Raw genomic sequence first — 16,083 nt, 5'->3', positions numbered from 1 at the left:
AGGAGAATGATGCGGGAGACACAAGAAGATTATTATTTAGTATTATTTATGTTTGCAAGCCCATTGTATTTTTATGTTTTAGGTCTATTAGTTTATTGGGTTTTTAGTTAATGGGCTTTTAGTATTTTAATTTAGAAGTAAGGTTATTTTTGTAATAAGGCAATTAGAGTTTCCTAGCCAATTAGAACTAGGGTTTAGCAATCTTTTATAAGCAACTTATTGTACTCCTTGAGGAGATAGCTGATATTTTGATGAATGAAAAAAATGGCCGTTTGGTCTTTCTTTGATCTGGTGCTGACTCTAGGTCTACCCTAGGTGCTGACTCCTAGTGGTTTCTCCGCTTGGTACTGACTCCAAGCAAGGCCTAGGTGCTGACTCCTAGGTCATATCCCTTTATTTTTCTATTGTTTAGTTTTCGTTCTGGTTGTCCTGCGTCAATATGCCCTTAACTCAAAGCAACTCAACTATGCCTTAATCCTATTGGTGATGACTTTATGGAACCTTCTCAATTTTTTTTCTTTCTTTTTCTGATAAGTTTGGTCAAACCTCTTCAACTAATACAACTCTGCCACTTGTATTGTTTTCATCCATTCTATCATATCTGAAATCATACTCATAGTCACTTCTCTTTACCTATTTATCATACACTTCTTCATTATGTCTACCTATGTTATTTTCAGACTCCCTCTACCTCTTTTTACTCCTTCAATCTGAATTTAAAAAAAAAAAAAAAAAAAAAAAAAAAAAAAAACTCACCCTTGGCATATACTTTTTTCTTTGGACTGACTATAGTGGCACATTGGTAGGATATTTTTTGAATTTTTTTATGGGCAAAGTTTAGCTACAAAATTGGTTTTACTCTTAGACTACAACTTTACTCAATAAAATAAACATTACTACATATTTTGAAAATCTAATCGTTGAACTGCATGTTCTTTACGCTCTCAATACACATGTTAAATTTTGTGTCAATCAGATATTATTTACTATATGATCTATAAGTTTATATTTTATGCATAATTTTAAACTACGAAAATTTGCAATTTAAACAAGTTATTGATGACATAACTATTGATTTTTAATTTTCTAGAAATTTTGCTAGTAGGGAGAATATAAAAAAATGTAATCTAATGATGGATTTGTTAAAATTTACCTCTAATAAAAAGACATTGAGTTCGGTTGTAATCTTAAGCTACAACTAATTTTGTAGCTAAATTTTGTCATTTTTTTATTATTAATTGGCAGACACTTTATATAGGAGATGATTGTTCTCAACCCTGAAATTGGTGGGGTTAAGCTTGGTAATAGTACATTGATCTGAAAAAGGATCTGTAATCTTCCTGTCACCTTAATGTTTGCAGTTTGCAGCATGATAACATTGATAATTTGTACTAACTACACATTGTCTAGCTAAATCCAATTCTCTCATTTATTGATTCTTCCCCCAACTAAAGAAGATATCTGATTGTTGTATTGTTTTGACGCTGTTATCTAGGAATCAACTAAATACCCATGGTCTCTGTTTTACACTATACTAGCATTTCAGATACAAAACAACCCCTCACCCCCAGAAAAAGAAGTATTTTTAAGAACTGTAGTCCACCAACATATGAGTTATTGCATTATGAGACTTTCTTATTGCAGTACCTTTGTTCATGATGTCATTTCTTCAATCAAAGAAATGAAGTCTATCTTTGTAACCAGAAATTTTGTGGTCCGATCATATATCAGGGGCGGAGGGAGGGGTAAAAAAAAAAAAAAAAAAAAAAAAAAAAAATCCCAATTAAATGAATTCACGTTACTTTTTTCAATTTTTCTAGTAGTAGTAGACTTCTACTCCTAGTACAATTCTATATATAAAATTAATGAATTACACTTAGTAAACTTGATGGACTAGACAAAGCCACTTGTAGAATTTTTTTATGTGTCAAGTTTTTTTTCTTGGATAGCCAACTTGAGACATACATCCATGACATGCAATCCACTGAAGAGTTTTCAGCAGTTAAAAGAATTGGATAGCTTGCTAAAAAGATGGTAAAAATGAAAAAGAATGTTTCATATCCATTGGTTTACTCATTAGTAACTTTGGCATTGATCTTACCAGTTACAATAGCTACTATTGAAAGAGCTTTTTCAGTAATGAACATAATTAAAAATCAATTACGCAATCGAATAGGAAATCAGTGATGAATGATTGCTTAGTCACATATATTGAGAAAGATATATTCAAGACTATTGAGTGTGAATAAATCATGCAGCGGTTTCAAAATATAAAAAATCGCCAAGGGCAATTGAGTAAAATAAGTTAGATGTGAAAAAATAAATTTAAGTTTACATTTTATGTTAGATTTTGTATAACAATTACGTAATCATATAGTTGTTAACTTATTTTGTTATTAATACCGATTAATTTTTTTAGATTAATTTTTTACTTCCAATCTTGTCTTTTAATCTTGCCCCCCCTGACCTAAATTCCTGGCTCCGCCACTGTCATATATTAAAAGAAAAAGAAAAAGAAAAAAAGAAAAGTGGTTCCATGCGGGTGCTTGACCTTTTTTTAAGTACTCCATTAATGATCCTATTATTTAAGAGTTTTTATCTAATGACTTTCACTTCAAACAGGCACTTTGGCTTCATCGCCGCTTCCTTTCTTTGTGTTGGATGAAGCAATTTGCAACCGATCTCCATGATGTATCTTGCCATTTTGAGCTAAAGATCAGCACAATTAACAGCTTCAATTCCTTTTTTGATAATGAGTTGCATCTCCTCAACTCTTGCTCAACTGTTCCGGATAATGACTTCGAGGATTTCCAAGTGCAAGCCACATTTTCTGCCACTTACATATTATGGCTGACAAAGGTAAATTATCTTTTGTCTTTTTAATTTCCATTTTGTCCTGTCAGCTGGATGCTTAGATTTTTGTTATGTGCATCAGCAAATCTCGGAGTTTTGGTCTGAATTCCAAGAGAAGCTTACAATAGGAAATTTGAAGTCTATGCTGAGCAAGGAGTGCCCAGAAAGGTCATTCCTTTGGGATTCTTTAATAGATTAGATGGAAATGCCTAACTAATTTGTGAGGGAGTAAACGTTTTCTTTGACCCTATCTGACGTTTCTCATCTTTTTTTCTTTAATTCTTTTACCTTTTTTTCTTTTATATTTTTACCTTCTTTTTCTTCGCCACTCTTGTTGATTCATGTAGCGATGATATTAACAATGTATATTATTTGGTTTTCAATTTATACTTTTAAATGGTGTAGACTATGTGATGAACACTTTCGGTATATTTATTTTGTATTAAAAAATATATATTATAAAATTAATAATTATCCTAAAATGGTATATTGAAATAAATTGATATCACAATATTTTGTTTGAATAGACAAACTAAAACGATCATTAAAACAGAATTGATAACTTTGGTTTTCTCATGGTTGACAACGACTGAATTACTAAAAGTAAACTAAAAAAATTAAGAGAGGATAGTGAACAAATAAATAAGGTATACTTGGATGTGAGTTGGGTAGCATAACAATTTATCAAGACCGAGTTTCACTGTATAAAAATTGTGGCTATCAAACGGCATATCCAAATATGCCATTGAACGACAATCACAAATGGTGAGATCAACAGCAGGAGGAATGGTACAGTGGTTCTAGTTTGATTCTCTCTCTCTCTCTCTCTCTCTCTCTCTCAAATTGACCTAAGTTTCTCTCTCTTCTTTCCATTGGGTTCAGATTATTAATTTTGGAATTTTAAATTTCACGTGCATTTTTTGTTAGTATATTAATGGTAGAATAATTTAGGTATTAATTTGGCACGTGTAAAGCTCATAGAGTAAATTGACCAAAATAAAAGTTTTTCAAAGTGTAATAGCAACCACCTTAAAGCTCAAGGAAATGCATTTTTACCACAATTTGTACTCAATCTTTTACTCAAAATACAACTTTCACTGGCAAGCCTTTTTGCAAGTAATTTGTTGGTTAGTGTAGCAATCATTGATGACATGCAAATTCTTTGTGTTTAGTAAAATCTGCTGTAATTGATCAAGTTGAATAGATATTATCTATTAAGTGTTGTAAGTGTGGCAAATTTGAGTTAAAACACATTTTTGATGTAATTCAATCCTTAGCTTTTAGTGTCTAAATTAGTATTCAACTTCAACTAGTTTTAAGACACTCGAAAACTGCTCAAGATCATGGAAGCTCTGCTGCCTCAACTATGGGCTTGACTCCATGTGATCGATCATGCTTTAATGAAGCTTGACTCATGCTTGGCATAACTTAACCAATCAAGCTGCGGGATTTCAGAAATTGAATTTTCAGTTTTAGCCCATGATGACTTGACCCACTTAGGCCCTGTGCACTAAGATTCCCAAAGGTATAAAAGCTTAATTTTAGAGCCATCATCATAAGTGAGAGATCACACAGATTAGGTTATTGCCGCCAAAAGAAAATTCAAATCATCTTGCTACTAATGCTCATATGGATTATTATTCAATTTTTTATTCTCCTTAACCTTCTAGGAATTCCTTTGGATTGCAGAATTCCTATAGATAGCAATCCATCTGATAGATCTGATATGAGAAAAGTTTTGTAGCAAAGGAATAGTTTGCAAATCTAGAAGGTGTTTTTTATGGTAAGCTACACATGTAAACAGTGAATCTTGAACCCAAAATATCACTCTTTTAACTTACTTTGACAAGGAGAGTAAAGTACCATTTGTGCTACAGCTCATTAGCAAGATCTTTTTTTTTTGAGATGCGCAAGTTCTTTTTATGATCTTTACCTCTTTATTTTTTTGGTCAAACATTCATAATATCACGAGGCGTGGCATTCTATATATGTTACCTGCAAACTATCTTAATTGAAAAATAAAGAAAAACAACATATTGTTGGGACATTAGGGCGTGTTTGGTAGAGAATTTTGAGTAATATTGTTTGGATGTTTTTGATATACGTGTGAGTGAAAAGTGTGTGAAAAAGTGTGTAAGTGTGTTTAAAATGCTCAAAAATGTGCTTGAAATGCCCTACCAAACGAGCTGCTATAGAAGTTCTAAAACATTCATGTTTTGTCTAAATTGAATAATTTGGACATTAGTAAAATAAAAATCACGCAAGCAATCAAACATGAAAACTCACACCATATTTTACATGAAAAACCCCCTAGTGTAGAGTGAAAAACCATGGGACAAGTCCAAATAATTCACAATAATAAAATAAAGATTACAACACTTAAGATAATGCTTACAACTTTAGTTCTAAACAAATCAGGAAAAATATAAGAAGTTTAAATCTCTGGGATTAAATATAATGTCACCACAAAAAACCAGAACCTGATCAAGTACTCACCTCACTGTCATGTATCATTATGTGATGCAATATGCAAAGCTATACTACCATTATGAAAACCACCATGAAAAGGTGAATGCTGTAGACAGTTTCAAAGGTGCCACTAAAACTAACTGTTTTCCTTATTATGGTACATAAATTGTCAGTTATTTGCATGACCATTTCCCTCTTAAGCAAAATGCAGTTACCCACATGGACCATAGTTTAGAGTTCAACCTGCAATAATAAACAAGTTGAAGGAATAAGAGAATAAAACAGATAGCATAAGACAATTTTGTCATGATTTGCAGGTAAGATTATGTTGTAGTATGAAACATACACTCTAGTGCAACTTCTAGGATCACTGCCTCCATAAAAAATACCTCAGCGTTTGTTGGCTACAGTTTGTTTCGCATTACCCATTTTCTTCTACAGATTTTGTAATAGCAAAAAATGAACGCCAATTTCCATTTTCACTAAATTTCATTCTGTTTTTTTTTTTTTTAGAAAGTATACAATGCTGCAATTCATAATTAATCTCTTAAGAAAAGAATCAAATTAAGATTACAGCCCAGTTTTAAGGAACTTTCTTTCAATAGGTTGAAAATATATAAAGGTAAGCTAAAGGCTAATTCGACAAATGCTAAGCATTTTCTGTTTATGCATTGCATTAGATGTAACTAAGCATATTTTCTGTCAATACAAAATCTTCACATAAATTATTAGACATAGGCCCAAATAAATCAGACTTGTACCCTTGCTATGGTTTGGCCTTATTCCTAACTACATTAGTCTGTGTCTAATACTAAAAATTTAAATTGCAAGCATATCTTGAATTTTAGTTTTACAGATTTGCAGAAAAGTAAAGGCAATGATGGATAAACTTTTGTGGTGCATTTTAAATGGAAATTTGATTACTAATTCAGAGATAAAAGCAAATAAAATAGAGTACATTAATTTGTTTGGCGTTCTATAATTACATATATCCTCAAGGAAAAAAACTAAACTTTCTAGTAAACTCCTCGAGTGAGACATGATAGAATACAAAAAGAAAAGAAGTCACAAAAAACCAATAAGAAATTGATTCTATTTCTCCACCAAGAAGACTGTGATTGTTAATCCAACTAATGAACCCAAAACATTTAACATCTTCATATCTAATGGTGGTCATTCTATGCATTCCCACATGCCATGAAACACTTACGCCTCTAAGACAATGAAAAGGCACAATTTATTGACTTAGGAACTTAATAAATAGCAACTACGTAACCCTATAACATTAAGACTAGATGATCAGCAGCAATTATAGGTTCAAGCTATGAGGGCTTCCCTCTTTGTTCTTAAAATGAAATATCACTTGTTGATTGAAAACAGGTTTCAAGAATACAAAATTATGGATGGAAGGCCAAGTAAAGGTGTTATTTAAAAATTAACTATTTTGCTTTTCATATGCCACCAACCCAGATGGATTATTAAAGAAGACTAGATTACAGGTTATTTATATTTATAAAATAAAATAAAATTAAAAAAAAAAAACAAAAACTAGATTACATGTTAAGCTTGTCAGCAGCATCTTTGAAGTTATAACAGAACATTTTGTACATCAAGCCTTTTGCACGATGGTTAGATTGAGTGAGGCCAAATGAGAACAGAGAATTTTGCATTATGTTCCAAATGAGTGAGACCAAAGCATTCCTATGCCCTTGAGGTTGGAAAAGTTAGACTATGGGTTAAACAGCAAATGCAACAGCATCAGAAGAAGAGAAAGAAGAATATAAATATTAGTGACTAATTTGGACGTGTCCATTTTTTCATGTCATTCCAAATTGGGCAACTTCCAACAGGGAAAAAAAGGTTGTTGGGGGGGGTGATTTCTCAGCCCATGGCCATCCCCTCTGCTCCTAGTGCTAACACCCCATTCTTCCCCTTCTTCAATGGCAGGAAACTCCTGAGTCCTGAATCACAAGGACAAGAAATCTACACTGTTTTGTATCCAATATCTGAAATCAGTACACTAATCCTATGTTTGGATGGAGGGAGAGTAGATGGGTAGTAGAGGGGAGGTGGCCAGAAGGTGGCTGGAATTTCCAGCAACCTCCCTCCAACCAAACATAGGGTTAACCATGAAAATAAGCAAACTAAATTCCAAACCCTAAAACTTAAGGATATAATTTACATAAGTTGAAAATCGTTGAAATATAGACGTCACTTGTGACCTTCCACCATATAATATGGATTACTCAGGAAATGTGCCATTATAAATGTTAGGACTTTTAGTGGGTGGACAATTCCGTGACAAATTATTTGTAACTATTGATCTTACATTTCATCGTTTTCATGTAATTATGTGGATTGTTATTTGTATTGGGCTGGTTGTAGAGATTTGCCACTGTGGAAGCTTTGTCAAAATAAATTTGGCACTCAAAAGAAAAGTGTTTTGTCAAATACTTTGTGATAAATCTCACCACACTCAAATAGAATACACAAAGTGAGTGAGTACTATCTCTCTCTTTCCTCTACTATAGACATTTCTTTCCCTTGGAAGCCGGTGTGGCGGTCAAAGGTCCCTACTAAGGTTGCTTTCTTCTCTTGGACTGCTTCCTTAGGTAAGATTTTGACTACTGAAAATTTATGGTATACGGGTGTAGCCGTTGTAGATTGGTGCTATATGTGTAAAAAGAGTGGGGAATCGGTAAATCATCTTCTTCTTCATTGTCCTATTGCTTATGAACTTTGGTCTATGGTGTGAGCTCTATTTGGTCTTCAATGGGTTATGCCGCGTGGTGTCTTAGATTTATTTTCGAGTTGGCAAGGTTCATTTGGTGGGTGTCGGAGCATTGATTTATGGAGGGCTGTCCCTCATTGTGTCCTATGGTGTATTTGGCGAGAACGGAACTCAAGATGCTTCGAAGGAAAGGAACGGTCTATTCCAGAAATTAAATCTCTTCTTCTTCACACCTTGCTAGAGTGGAGTTCTTCCTTTAATCTCTTCTCTTGTTCTAATTTTTTAGAAATGCTGGATCTTTGTAATTTTTCTGTTTGATGTATTCATTTGGTGGGTGTCGGAGCATTGATTTATGGAGGGCTGTCCCTCATTGTGTCCTATGGTGTATTTGGCGAGAACGGAACTCAAGATGCTTCGAAGGAAAGGAACGGTCTATTCCAGAAATTAAATCTCTTCTTCTTCACACCTTGCTAGAGTGGAGTTCTTCCTTTAATCTCTTCTCTTGTTCTAATTTTTTAGAAATGCTGGATCTTTGTAATTTTTCTGTTTGATGTACTGTTTTCCTTGTACACCCCCAGTGTACTTGGACTTTTTGGTTAATACAATTCCGTTATTTATCAAAAAAAAAAAAAGAATACACAAAGGAGTTATCAATAAAATAGAATTTTTATTGATGCTTAATACATTACACACACTTTGCTACACACACCATTCTTCACTATTTCACTCACTACTTATTTCCTCACACTTATTTGCTATCTCCCTACACTTCTTATTAAATAGCTATATCACTTCTTTCTTATTGGATGCCTTACATGCATAACTGTAGAAGCTATATATAGAACTTACAATGGAGACAAGAAAACAGAGCATTAATAGCTTCCACCTAAAAGCAATTGAAACTATTCTACAAAGTTGCAATTGTCGAAATCATGGAGAAGAAAAGTCAAGGAAAGAATATCTTTCTTTATTAGAACTCAGCCTCCCACGTTATTCACATTCTTCACAGTTTCTCCACACCTTGCTTGTAGTCACAAATGCAAAATAGTTGAAGAAATTATCACCGGCCTAGTGCTATGTGATGACTCTCACATTGGTGAGGTGAAGTGCTACAAGTGTTGAAATCGAAGTTGGAAGTGGCAGAATTTCACTCCTATGAAATTGGCAGCATTAGGCGAAATGTGAAGTGAATCAAATTTTGAAAAACAGTTGGATAGAGAGTTCGCCTCTCTATTCACCTCTCTCATTACAAGAGGAACTGTGAGAACCACTCCTAAGAAATTGGCAGCATTAGGCGAAATGTGAAGTGAATCAAATTTTGAAAAACAGTTGGTAGAGAGTTCGCCTCTCTATTCGCCTCCCTCATTACAAGAGGAACTATGAGAACCTGAGACAACTCAGTTAATTCTTCTCTGCTATTCTAGCCCATACCCTCACTATACAAGATCCCATTTTCAACAAATTTTGCACACCCAATTCCTATCTGCAGAGCTAGAGAGTACAAAAAAAAAAAAAAAAACCCTAGATCTTTAACCCTCATCAATCTCTCTACCTTCTCCCTCTCAAATTGTCAAATTTCAAATAGGAGATTAAGACCATCACACCCATTACTACCTTAAGATTTTTGGTGTTGATTGGAGCTTGGGAATCACTGGAACAATCTCAAAAATGCCAAGGAGAAATGGAGATTGCAATTGGAGGCTCAATTGCGGATATGGAGGCTAATAAGAAGAAAGGATTCAAGGAATCGGTTGCTAGTAGGAGTTGGAGGCTCAAGTACATAGTTACTACTTAGCTTGGAGGGTTTGTACGCAGTATGTATTGCAACTATTCTCATAAGTGGATTGTTTGGTGTTGTGATGCCCTGGAGAGGTTTTTCCGCCTTGTTCTTAGGTTTTCCTCTTCATCAACACTTTGGTGTTCTTGTGGGTGATTGATTTTTGGATCCATGCATGCTTATGTTAATTGCCTAATTATGTAAACAATTGGTCTCAAATTCTATATTTATCATAAGATTGACATTTACAGTAAAAATTGGAGCCTAAATTGTTTGAATTAGATTAGTGCAATTCTCAATACACTTGCTGCAATATAAAATGATAAAGCGGTTTTTTTTCAGTGGCCTTTTCTCAAATGTGCATTCATGCATGAAAATATGCTTCATCATAAAATGTACATCCCCAAGTATTAGGATCTGACGTTTGGGTTAAATGAGGCCAAAAGAAAGTTAAATATTTAGCATGAGGTTATTATGGATGGAGAAAATGATAAGGAAAAGCAAATTGCTGATTGAGCATAAATATCAAGATAAACCTTACATTAGAAGAGTGTATAATCGAAATCGAACAAAGCCAATGTATTTGTAGTTTCTTCTTCTTGCTTGTACTTCACACTCTTCCATGTAACGAAACACTTCAAACTGTAAGACAAGAAAAGAGCACATGTCAAGAGTTGAAAAATAAAGATAAAGAAGTATGGACAGATCCAAGATTGCTTTTCATGTGTCACCAAATCAGATTGACTACTAAAGAAAACCAGCAAGCCAGATTAAGCTTGTTTGTTGCATCTTTGAAGTCATAGCACAGCTTTCTACAAAAAGCCCTATGATATGATGTTAGGATTGAATGAGGCCCAAAGCACAACAAAGATATTTCATGGATGTATAGACTGAACAAGAGCAAAATATTTGCTCGAGCACAAAATATGCTTTCTCATATTTCAGAATGTGATGTCTAGTTTAAATGAGGCCTAGTTTAAACGAGGCCAACAAAATAAATCATTAGCATAAGGTTTTAACAGATGGACAAGACAATAAGAAAAAAACCATCTCTTAACAGAAGATTAAGAACACGTAGATATACCTTACAATAAAAGAGAAGATAAGAAACAACAAACTTCCAAATTTCTCGTCACATATATTATATATATCACCACTTGGAAACTTTTTTAAATACAAATTTACAACAATGTTATGTTGATGGATATTGCACAATTTTGTACAAATTGGACAACAATGTTCTTTAGAACTAGCAAAAGCAAAATAAAATGAGATGCGCAAGATGGAATTAAGTTTAGACACAAGAAAAAGTTGTTATTCAAAATATATATATATATATATATATATAGAAATATTTTAAAAGGTGACTTTTCTCCATCTTTCTGTAATTCTTTTTCCTAGAAATAACCAGATAATATCAAAATCCATAAAGGGTATAACAATGTTGAAAAGAACACTTCTGTTTTATTGAACCAAGAACAGAAATTATGAAAGAGCATTAATTTTACGAGGAAGTGTATGTGCGTGCTAGACAAGATGAATGTCTAGTCATGAATTCTATATCACTTTCTAAACAAATTCATCATTAAATCCTTACATAATGCATTGAACATCACAATTTGGAAACTTTAAAAAATAAAAAATAAAATAAAGAAAAAGAGTTACAAACAAAAACTTTGAAAACAAAAGAGCATCATTTTATGTAGCCATAATTGGATTTAATATGAGCAGTCATAATTAGAGTCCCCTCAAACAAAAACTTTGAAATGCACTGAGTGTTCTAAAAGATCGGTTATGCTTTCACCTGCTGCGTAAAACAAAATCAAGTCAAATAATTTTAAACTCAAGCTCTAGTTGATTGTGTGGACTCTAATTCCAAATTAGCAATTAAATCGCTTCATTCACCATAGGCCTTAATAACACCAAGTTCCAATTCCACAATAAAAGCACAGTTTTCCAATCCCAAATAAACAAAATTCAAATTCAAATCTAAACTTATTGCAACCATAAGTGGCCTAACCTTTTTTTGCTTTTCAATAGATAATCTTACAAGCATTCACACATTTCTGTGCTAATATGGATATCTCTCACAAAGTCGTGATTAACTTGTTTTTGAGAGATAAACAGGATAATTAATTAATATTTTATTATAACATGGAAGAAATTACCTGTGACTGGATCAGACTTCTGCAACACTTAATCAAGCCGAGAACGAACCTTGGCGACACAGATACACACACAAATCAACATTGATAAATCTCTACTTGCAGCTAAAATTTGCGAACCTAGAAACACAAAGATCATTGGCCCTGTTCTTCGTCATCAGACATGCTCTTCTTGGTCAAACTCTTCTTCATCATCTGAAATGAAGAAAATGGGCAAGACCCACATAAACATTAAACCGTAAATGAAATAACCTAATCAAATTATTGAGAATTTGATAAATTCATCAACCTACGTTGTTAGTAATTATTTCCCAGTGGGAAATTTTGGCAGAAAATAAGAATATTAATTGATTTTTTTTATTATTTTTTGGGCAAAATAAAAGGAGGAGCCCGAGAAGAAGTTGAAAAAGTTACCTGGTCGAATAACTTCTTGACCGTCTCTTTGCACTTCATTATAATCAATCTCGATGTTTGGGATATGGGAAATCTTGGCCCAATCCTCTCCTGTCCCTCTTTGGTAACGTTCGCTGAGAATCGGACTGTCTCTCACCGAAAACTCCTGCAATGAAGTTTTAAAAAGGAAGTCCGGTAGGGACTTTAACTTTGGGCACATCCAAATTTCCAACTTTTGAAGACAGGGCATTATAATAATACAATCTTCCTCTTCTTGTCCTCCAATCCCAATCCATTCTTCCCACTCGAGCAAATGATAAAACCGGAGAGTTTTCAAATTTGGGAATATTTTGATTATGCCGTCTTTCTTGTTTTCAGATTCTATTCCCAAAAATTCAACACCCAACTTTTTGAATCGAAAACCGTGAGCACCTATAATTAAATGCTCAAGGAACTGAAGCTTTCCCAAAGGAGGTGAGCGCTCTAAATTTTCGCCACATATCAGAGTAAGGCTTTTCAATTTGGCTAGGGACATCATCCAATTAGGGAACATTGTGGTGCCCCGGTACGAATCAATTTCTAACTTCTCCAAGCCTGGAGGTGGCTCTAAGGCATTCAGAACTGATTCATCAGTCTCCCCATGATTCTCTTCGTTCTCTTCAAAAAAGTTTAGACGCAAATCACGGAGGCCTATCTTTTTATTGAGCTCTGCATTCTTGGCCTCACACGCATCTACCACGTTCCCCAGCCTATTTATTGTAAGAGTTCCTTGAAGGTGGTTCAAATATTTTAATTCTCCGAGTTCACATCTTTGGCAATCATCCTTGCCACCTACAGTGAAATGACTTAATTTTGTAAGAGAGCTCAATCTCCCAATCCCTCTTGGAAACTCAAAATTATTATTCAAAGGTTCTTCGAAAATAAGACATTTTAAATTAATCAGTTTACTCATCCCCTGTGGTAATTTCTCGAACCCATCTGGGTGATTGCTTGTAATATTCAAAAATTGTAGATTGCATAGATTACATATGGTTTCAGGCAATTCGTTTTCTTGCCAAGTAGGTATTTTGAGATATCTTAAATGCATCAAATCTTCTATTTCATCCGAAACCTTTAATTTGCCATAATGACATCCCAAACTTAATGTCCGTAAACATCTAAAATGATGGAACAACTTGGACACATTATAACTATCATGGCCTACAACGATGAGGGTGCGTAGATTTTTTGCACTGTAGATGGACTCGGGAATTTGAGCATTTTGTGGAATTTCTAAATACAGATGCCGAGCATTTTGAAGATTTGGCCTGGACTCTTCGTAACCATTGATTGTGACGCAATCATTTTTTGCCATGAACTGTGCCAAATCATGCACTATATCATGCATCTTGAACCTCATAATATTTTTATCATATTCATCACCCCTAAAATCTTGGAAGAGAGAGCGAATGAATAAAATTTCTAAGTAATCACTTGCCACACTTCTTGCATTCGACTTAATATAACCTTGTGCCATCCACATAGATACCAAATCCTCATCAGAAAAGTCATAATCTTTTGGAAAGAGAGCACAATATAAGAAACACCGTCTCAGTGGCGAGGGCAAATCATAATAACTCAGTAACAATGGTGCAAAAAGACCTCTTTCAACGTCTTCGAATTCCCACAATCTACTACAAAAAACCTTCTCCCACTGTTCCTTCCGCTTCTTGAAGCGCATGAGACTCCCTAGAGTCCTTGCAGCAAGGGGCAAGCCTTTGCACTTGTCTGATATTTTCCTACCAATCTCTTCTAAATCCTTACGTTGCTCAGCATCCCTGTCAGAAAATGCTATTGTACTAAAAATCAACCAGCAGTCATCATCAGACAATTCCTCCAAATTGATCCTTTTTGCACTTCCCATAACTTCTGCAACTCTATTGTTACGTGTAGTAACTAGAATTCTACTGCCTTGGGCAGCATTTTGGAGTGCAAGCTCGAATTGCTTCCATAACACATAGTCTTCAGTCCACACATCATCAAAGACAAGAAAAAGCTTCTTTCCCCGAACCGTTTCACACATTTCATCCATTAGATTTGGCCAATCAGTAGTGTTGGAGTCACCACCTCCACAAATTTTAATGATTGCTTTGGCAACCATAAGCCGGTTGAAACGATCAGAAACACAAACCCACCCTTTTTTCTCAAAATGGGCCGAATTCAACTCACTAACATTATAGGCTAGTTGAGCAAGAGTGGTTTTCCCAACACCACCCATGCCCACTAAAGAGATGACATGTGGGCTTCTTTCTTCTTCATTACCCCTGCCCAATAGGCAGCTCACTAGATCACCCTTAACCTTCTCACGACCTCGAATGTTCGACACATCAACGTGGGAATCAGTTGGTGGTCTCACAACTTCTTCATTGCCACTAGTCAGTACAAACTGGTACATATCTCCCTCTCCGTCAATCTCATCTAACTTTTCAGTAATTTCTTTTATCTTAAGAACAATATCACGACGCTGAAAAAAAGTAGAAACAAGGGACAATACCTTCCTCCTCTTAGCAGTACTAGCTTCAGCTTCTTCTTCTTTCTTAATGTCTTCTTTGATCTTGGCAGTGTTCCACTCATCCAACACGTCGCCCATCTCGTAGGATACGCCGTTGAGCTTTTTTAACCAAAGCCTCACAGCTTCCTCCTTCACTTGCCTTTCCTCTGCATCGTTGAGCTTTGCCTGGATCTCGTGGAATTTGCGTTCAAGCTTTTCGACTTCTTCCTTGACATTTACAATCGACCCAACCTCTGAAGGAAGAAGCGAACCAAGCCGGTCCTTGAACTCTGAAGCAATGAGTGAACCAAGCTGGTCCACGATGGTAGAAACAAGAGCCCAAGCCATACTTTGGAAATGGAAATTTTTTTTTGTTTTTTTTTTTGAAAATCAAGAAAAGGAACTCTTTTTGGTTGATAACACAAACACAAACACAAAGAGACTACTGATGAAAGAGCGAATTGTAGATTGTGGAGAAGAAACGCAACCAACAGATTTAGGCGTAGCAGCTACAAGAAATGGAATTTTTTTTTTTTTTTGAAAATCAAGAAAAGGAACTCTTTTTGGTTGATAACACAAACACAAACACAAAGAGAGTACTGATGAAAGAGCGAATTGTAGATTGTGGAGAAAAAACGCAACCAACAGATTTAGGCGTAGCAGCTACAAGAAATGGAATTTTTTTTTTTTTTTTTTGAAAATCAAGAAAAGGAACTCTTTTTGGTTGATAACACAAACACAAACACAAACACAAAGAGACTACTGAAGAAAGAGCAAATTGTAGATTGTGGAGAAGAAACGCAACGAACAGATACAGGCGTAAAAGCTACAAGATCAAGATCTGGAAGTGCAATCAATCAATAATGTCAGTCAACGCGGAGATTAAGCCTTGATTGTCTCAGAGGGCCCACCTTCACATGTGCTGGTGAGTAAAGAGGGCCTACCTAACTTTCACATGTTTTTTTTTTTTAGAGGAATTAGTTAGTTCACATTTGTTCACTGATTTTATTTTATTTTACCAACCGATTAGATTATGCTTCCCTCATTTTTAAAATTGGATTAGACAGCTCAGTTCCATTTCAAAAAAAAACAAAAAAAACAAAAAAAAAAAAAGCTAAATTAATCATGCATAGTTCTCGTGGATTAATATCGAATGTGGAAAAAT

General features: G+C 34.6%; 1 protein-coding gene and 1 long non-coding RNA gene across 3 annotated transcripts; one reads left to right on the top strand and one right to left on the bottom strand.

The window, feature by feature from the left end:
• Nucleotides 1-2,582: 2,582 nt before the first annotated feature.
• LOC136063604 (uncharacterized) lies at nucleotides 2,583-3,238 on the top strand. Its single transcript, XR_010625234.1, has 2 exons — nucleotides 2,583-2,859; nucleotides 2,936-3,238. It is a non-coding gene; the product is annotated as an uncharacterized LOC136063604 (long non-coding RNA).
• Nucleotides 3,239-5,170: 1,932 nt separating this feature from the next.
• Nucleotides 5,171-15,822, bottom strand: LOC112012839 (putative disease resistance protein RGA3). 2 transcript variants are annotated; one of them, XM_065764221.1, is made up of 4 exons: nucleotides 12,410-15,822; nucleotides 12,116-12,190; nucleotides 10,372-10,472; nucleotides 5,171-5,565 (listed from the first exon to the last, which is right to left on the bottom strand). In XM_065764221.1, exons 1-2 carry the CDS (start codon nucleotides 15,264-15,266, stop codon nucleotides 12,153-12,155), a joined length of 2,895 nt encoding a protein of 964 aa, XP_065620293.1. In that variant the 5' UTR covers nucleotides 15,267-15,822; the 3' UTR covers nucleotides 5,171-5,565; nucleotides 10,372-10,472; nucleotides 12,116-12,152. The 2 variants fall into 2 exon arrangements, with proteins under 2 accessions (XP_065620293.1, XP_065620292.1); XM_065764220.1 differs by having other exon boundaries at nucleotides 11,999-12,190; nucleotides 12,410-15,821.
• Between the last annotated feature and the right edge of the window lie 261 nt (nucleotides 15,823-16,083).

Source organism: Quercus suber, unplaced genomic scaffold, assembly GCF_002906115.3.
Source record: "Quercus suber isolate HL8 unplaced genomic scaffold, Cork oak 2.0 scaffold_546, whole genome shotgun sequence".
Taxonomy (NCBI): Eukaryota; Viridiplantae; Streptophyta; class Magnoliopsida; order Fagales; family Fagaceae; genus Quercus; species Quercus suber.
This window is presented reverse-complemented; position numbering and strand designations above follow the sequence as displayed.

Excerpts from the sequence above, each read along its gene's own strand:
- LOC112012839 (XM_065764221.1), bottom strand. The coding sequence starts at position 15,266 with ATGGCTTGGGCTCTTGTTTCTACCATCGTGGACCAGCTTGGTTCACTC. Across the intron at positions 12,191-12,409 it reads TCAAGAAGTTATTCGACCAG|ATGATGAAGAAGAGTTTGAC; the intron begins GTAACTTTTTCA and ends TCTTCATTTCAG.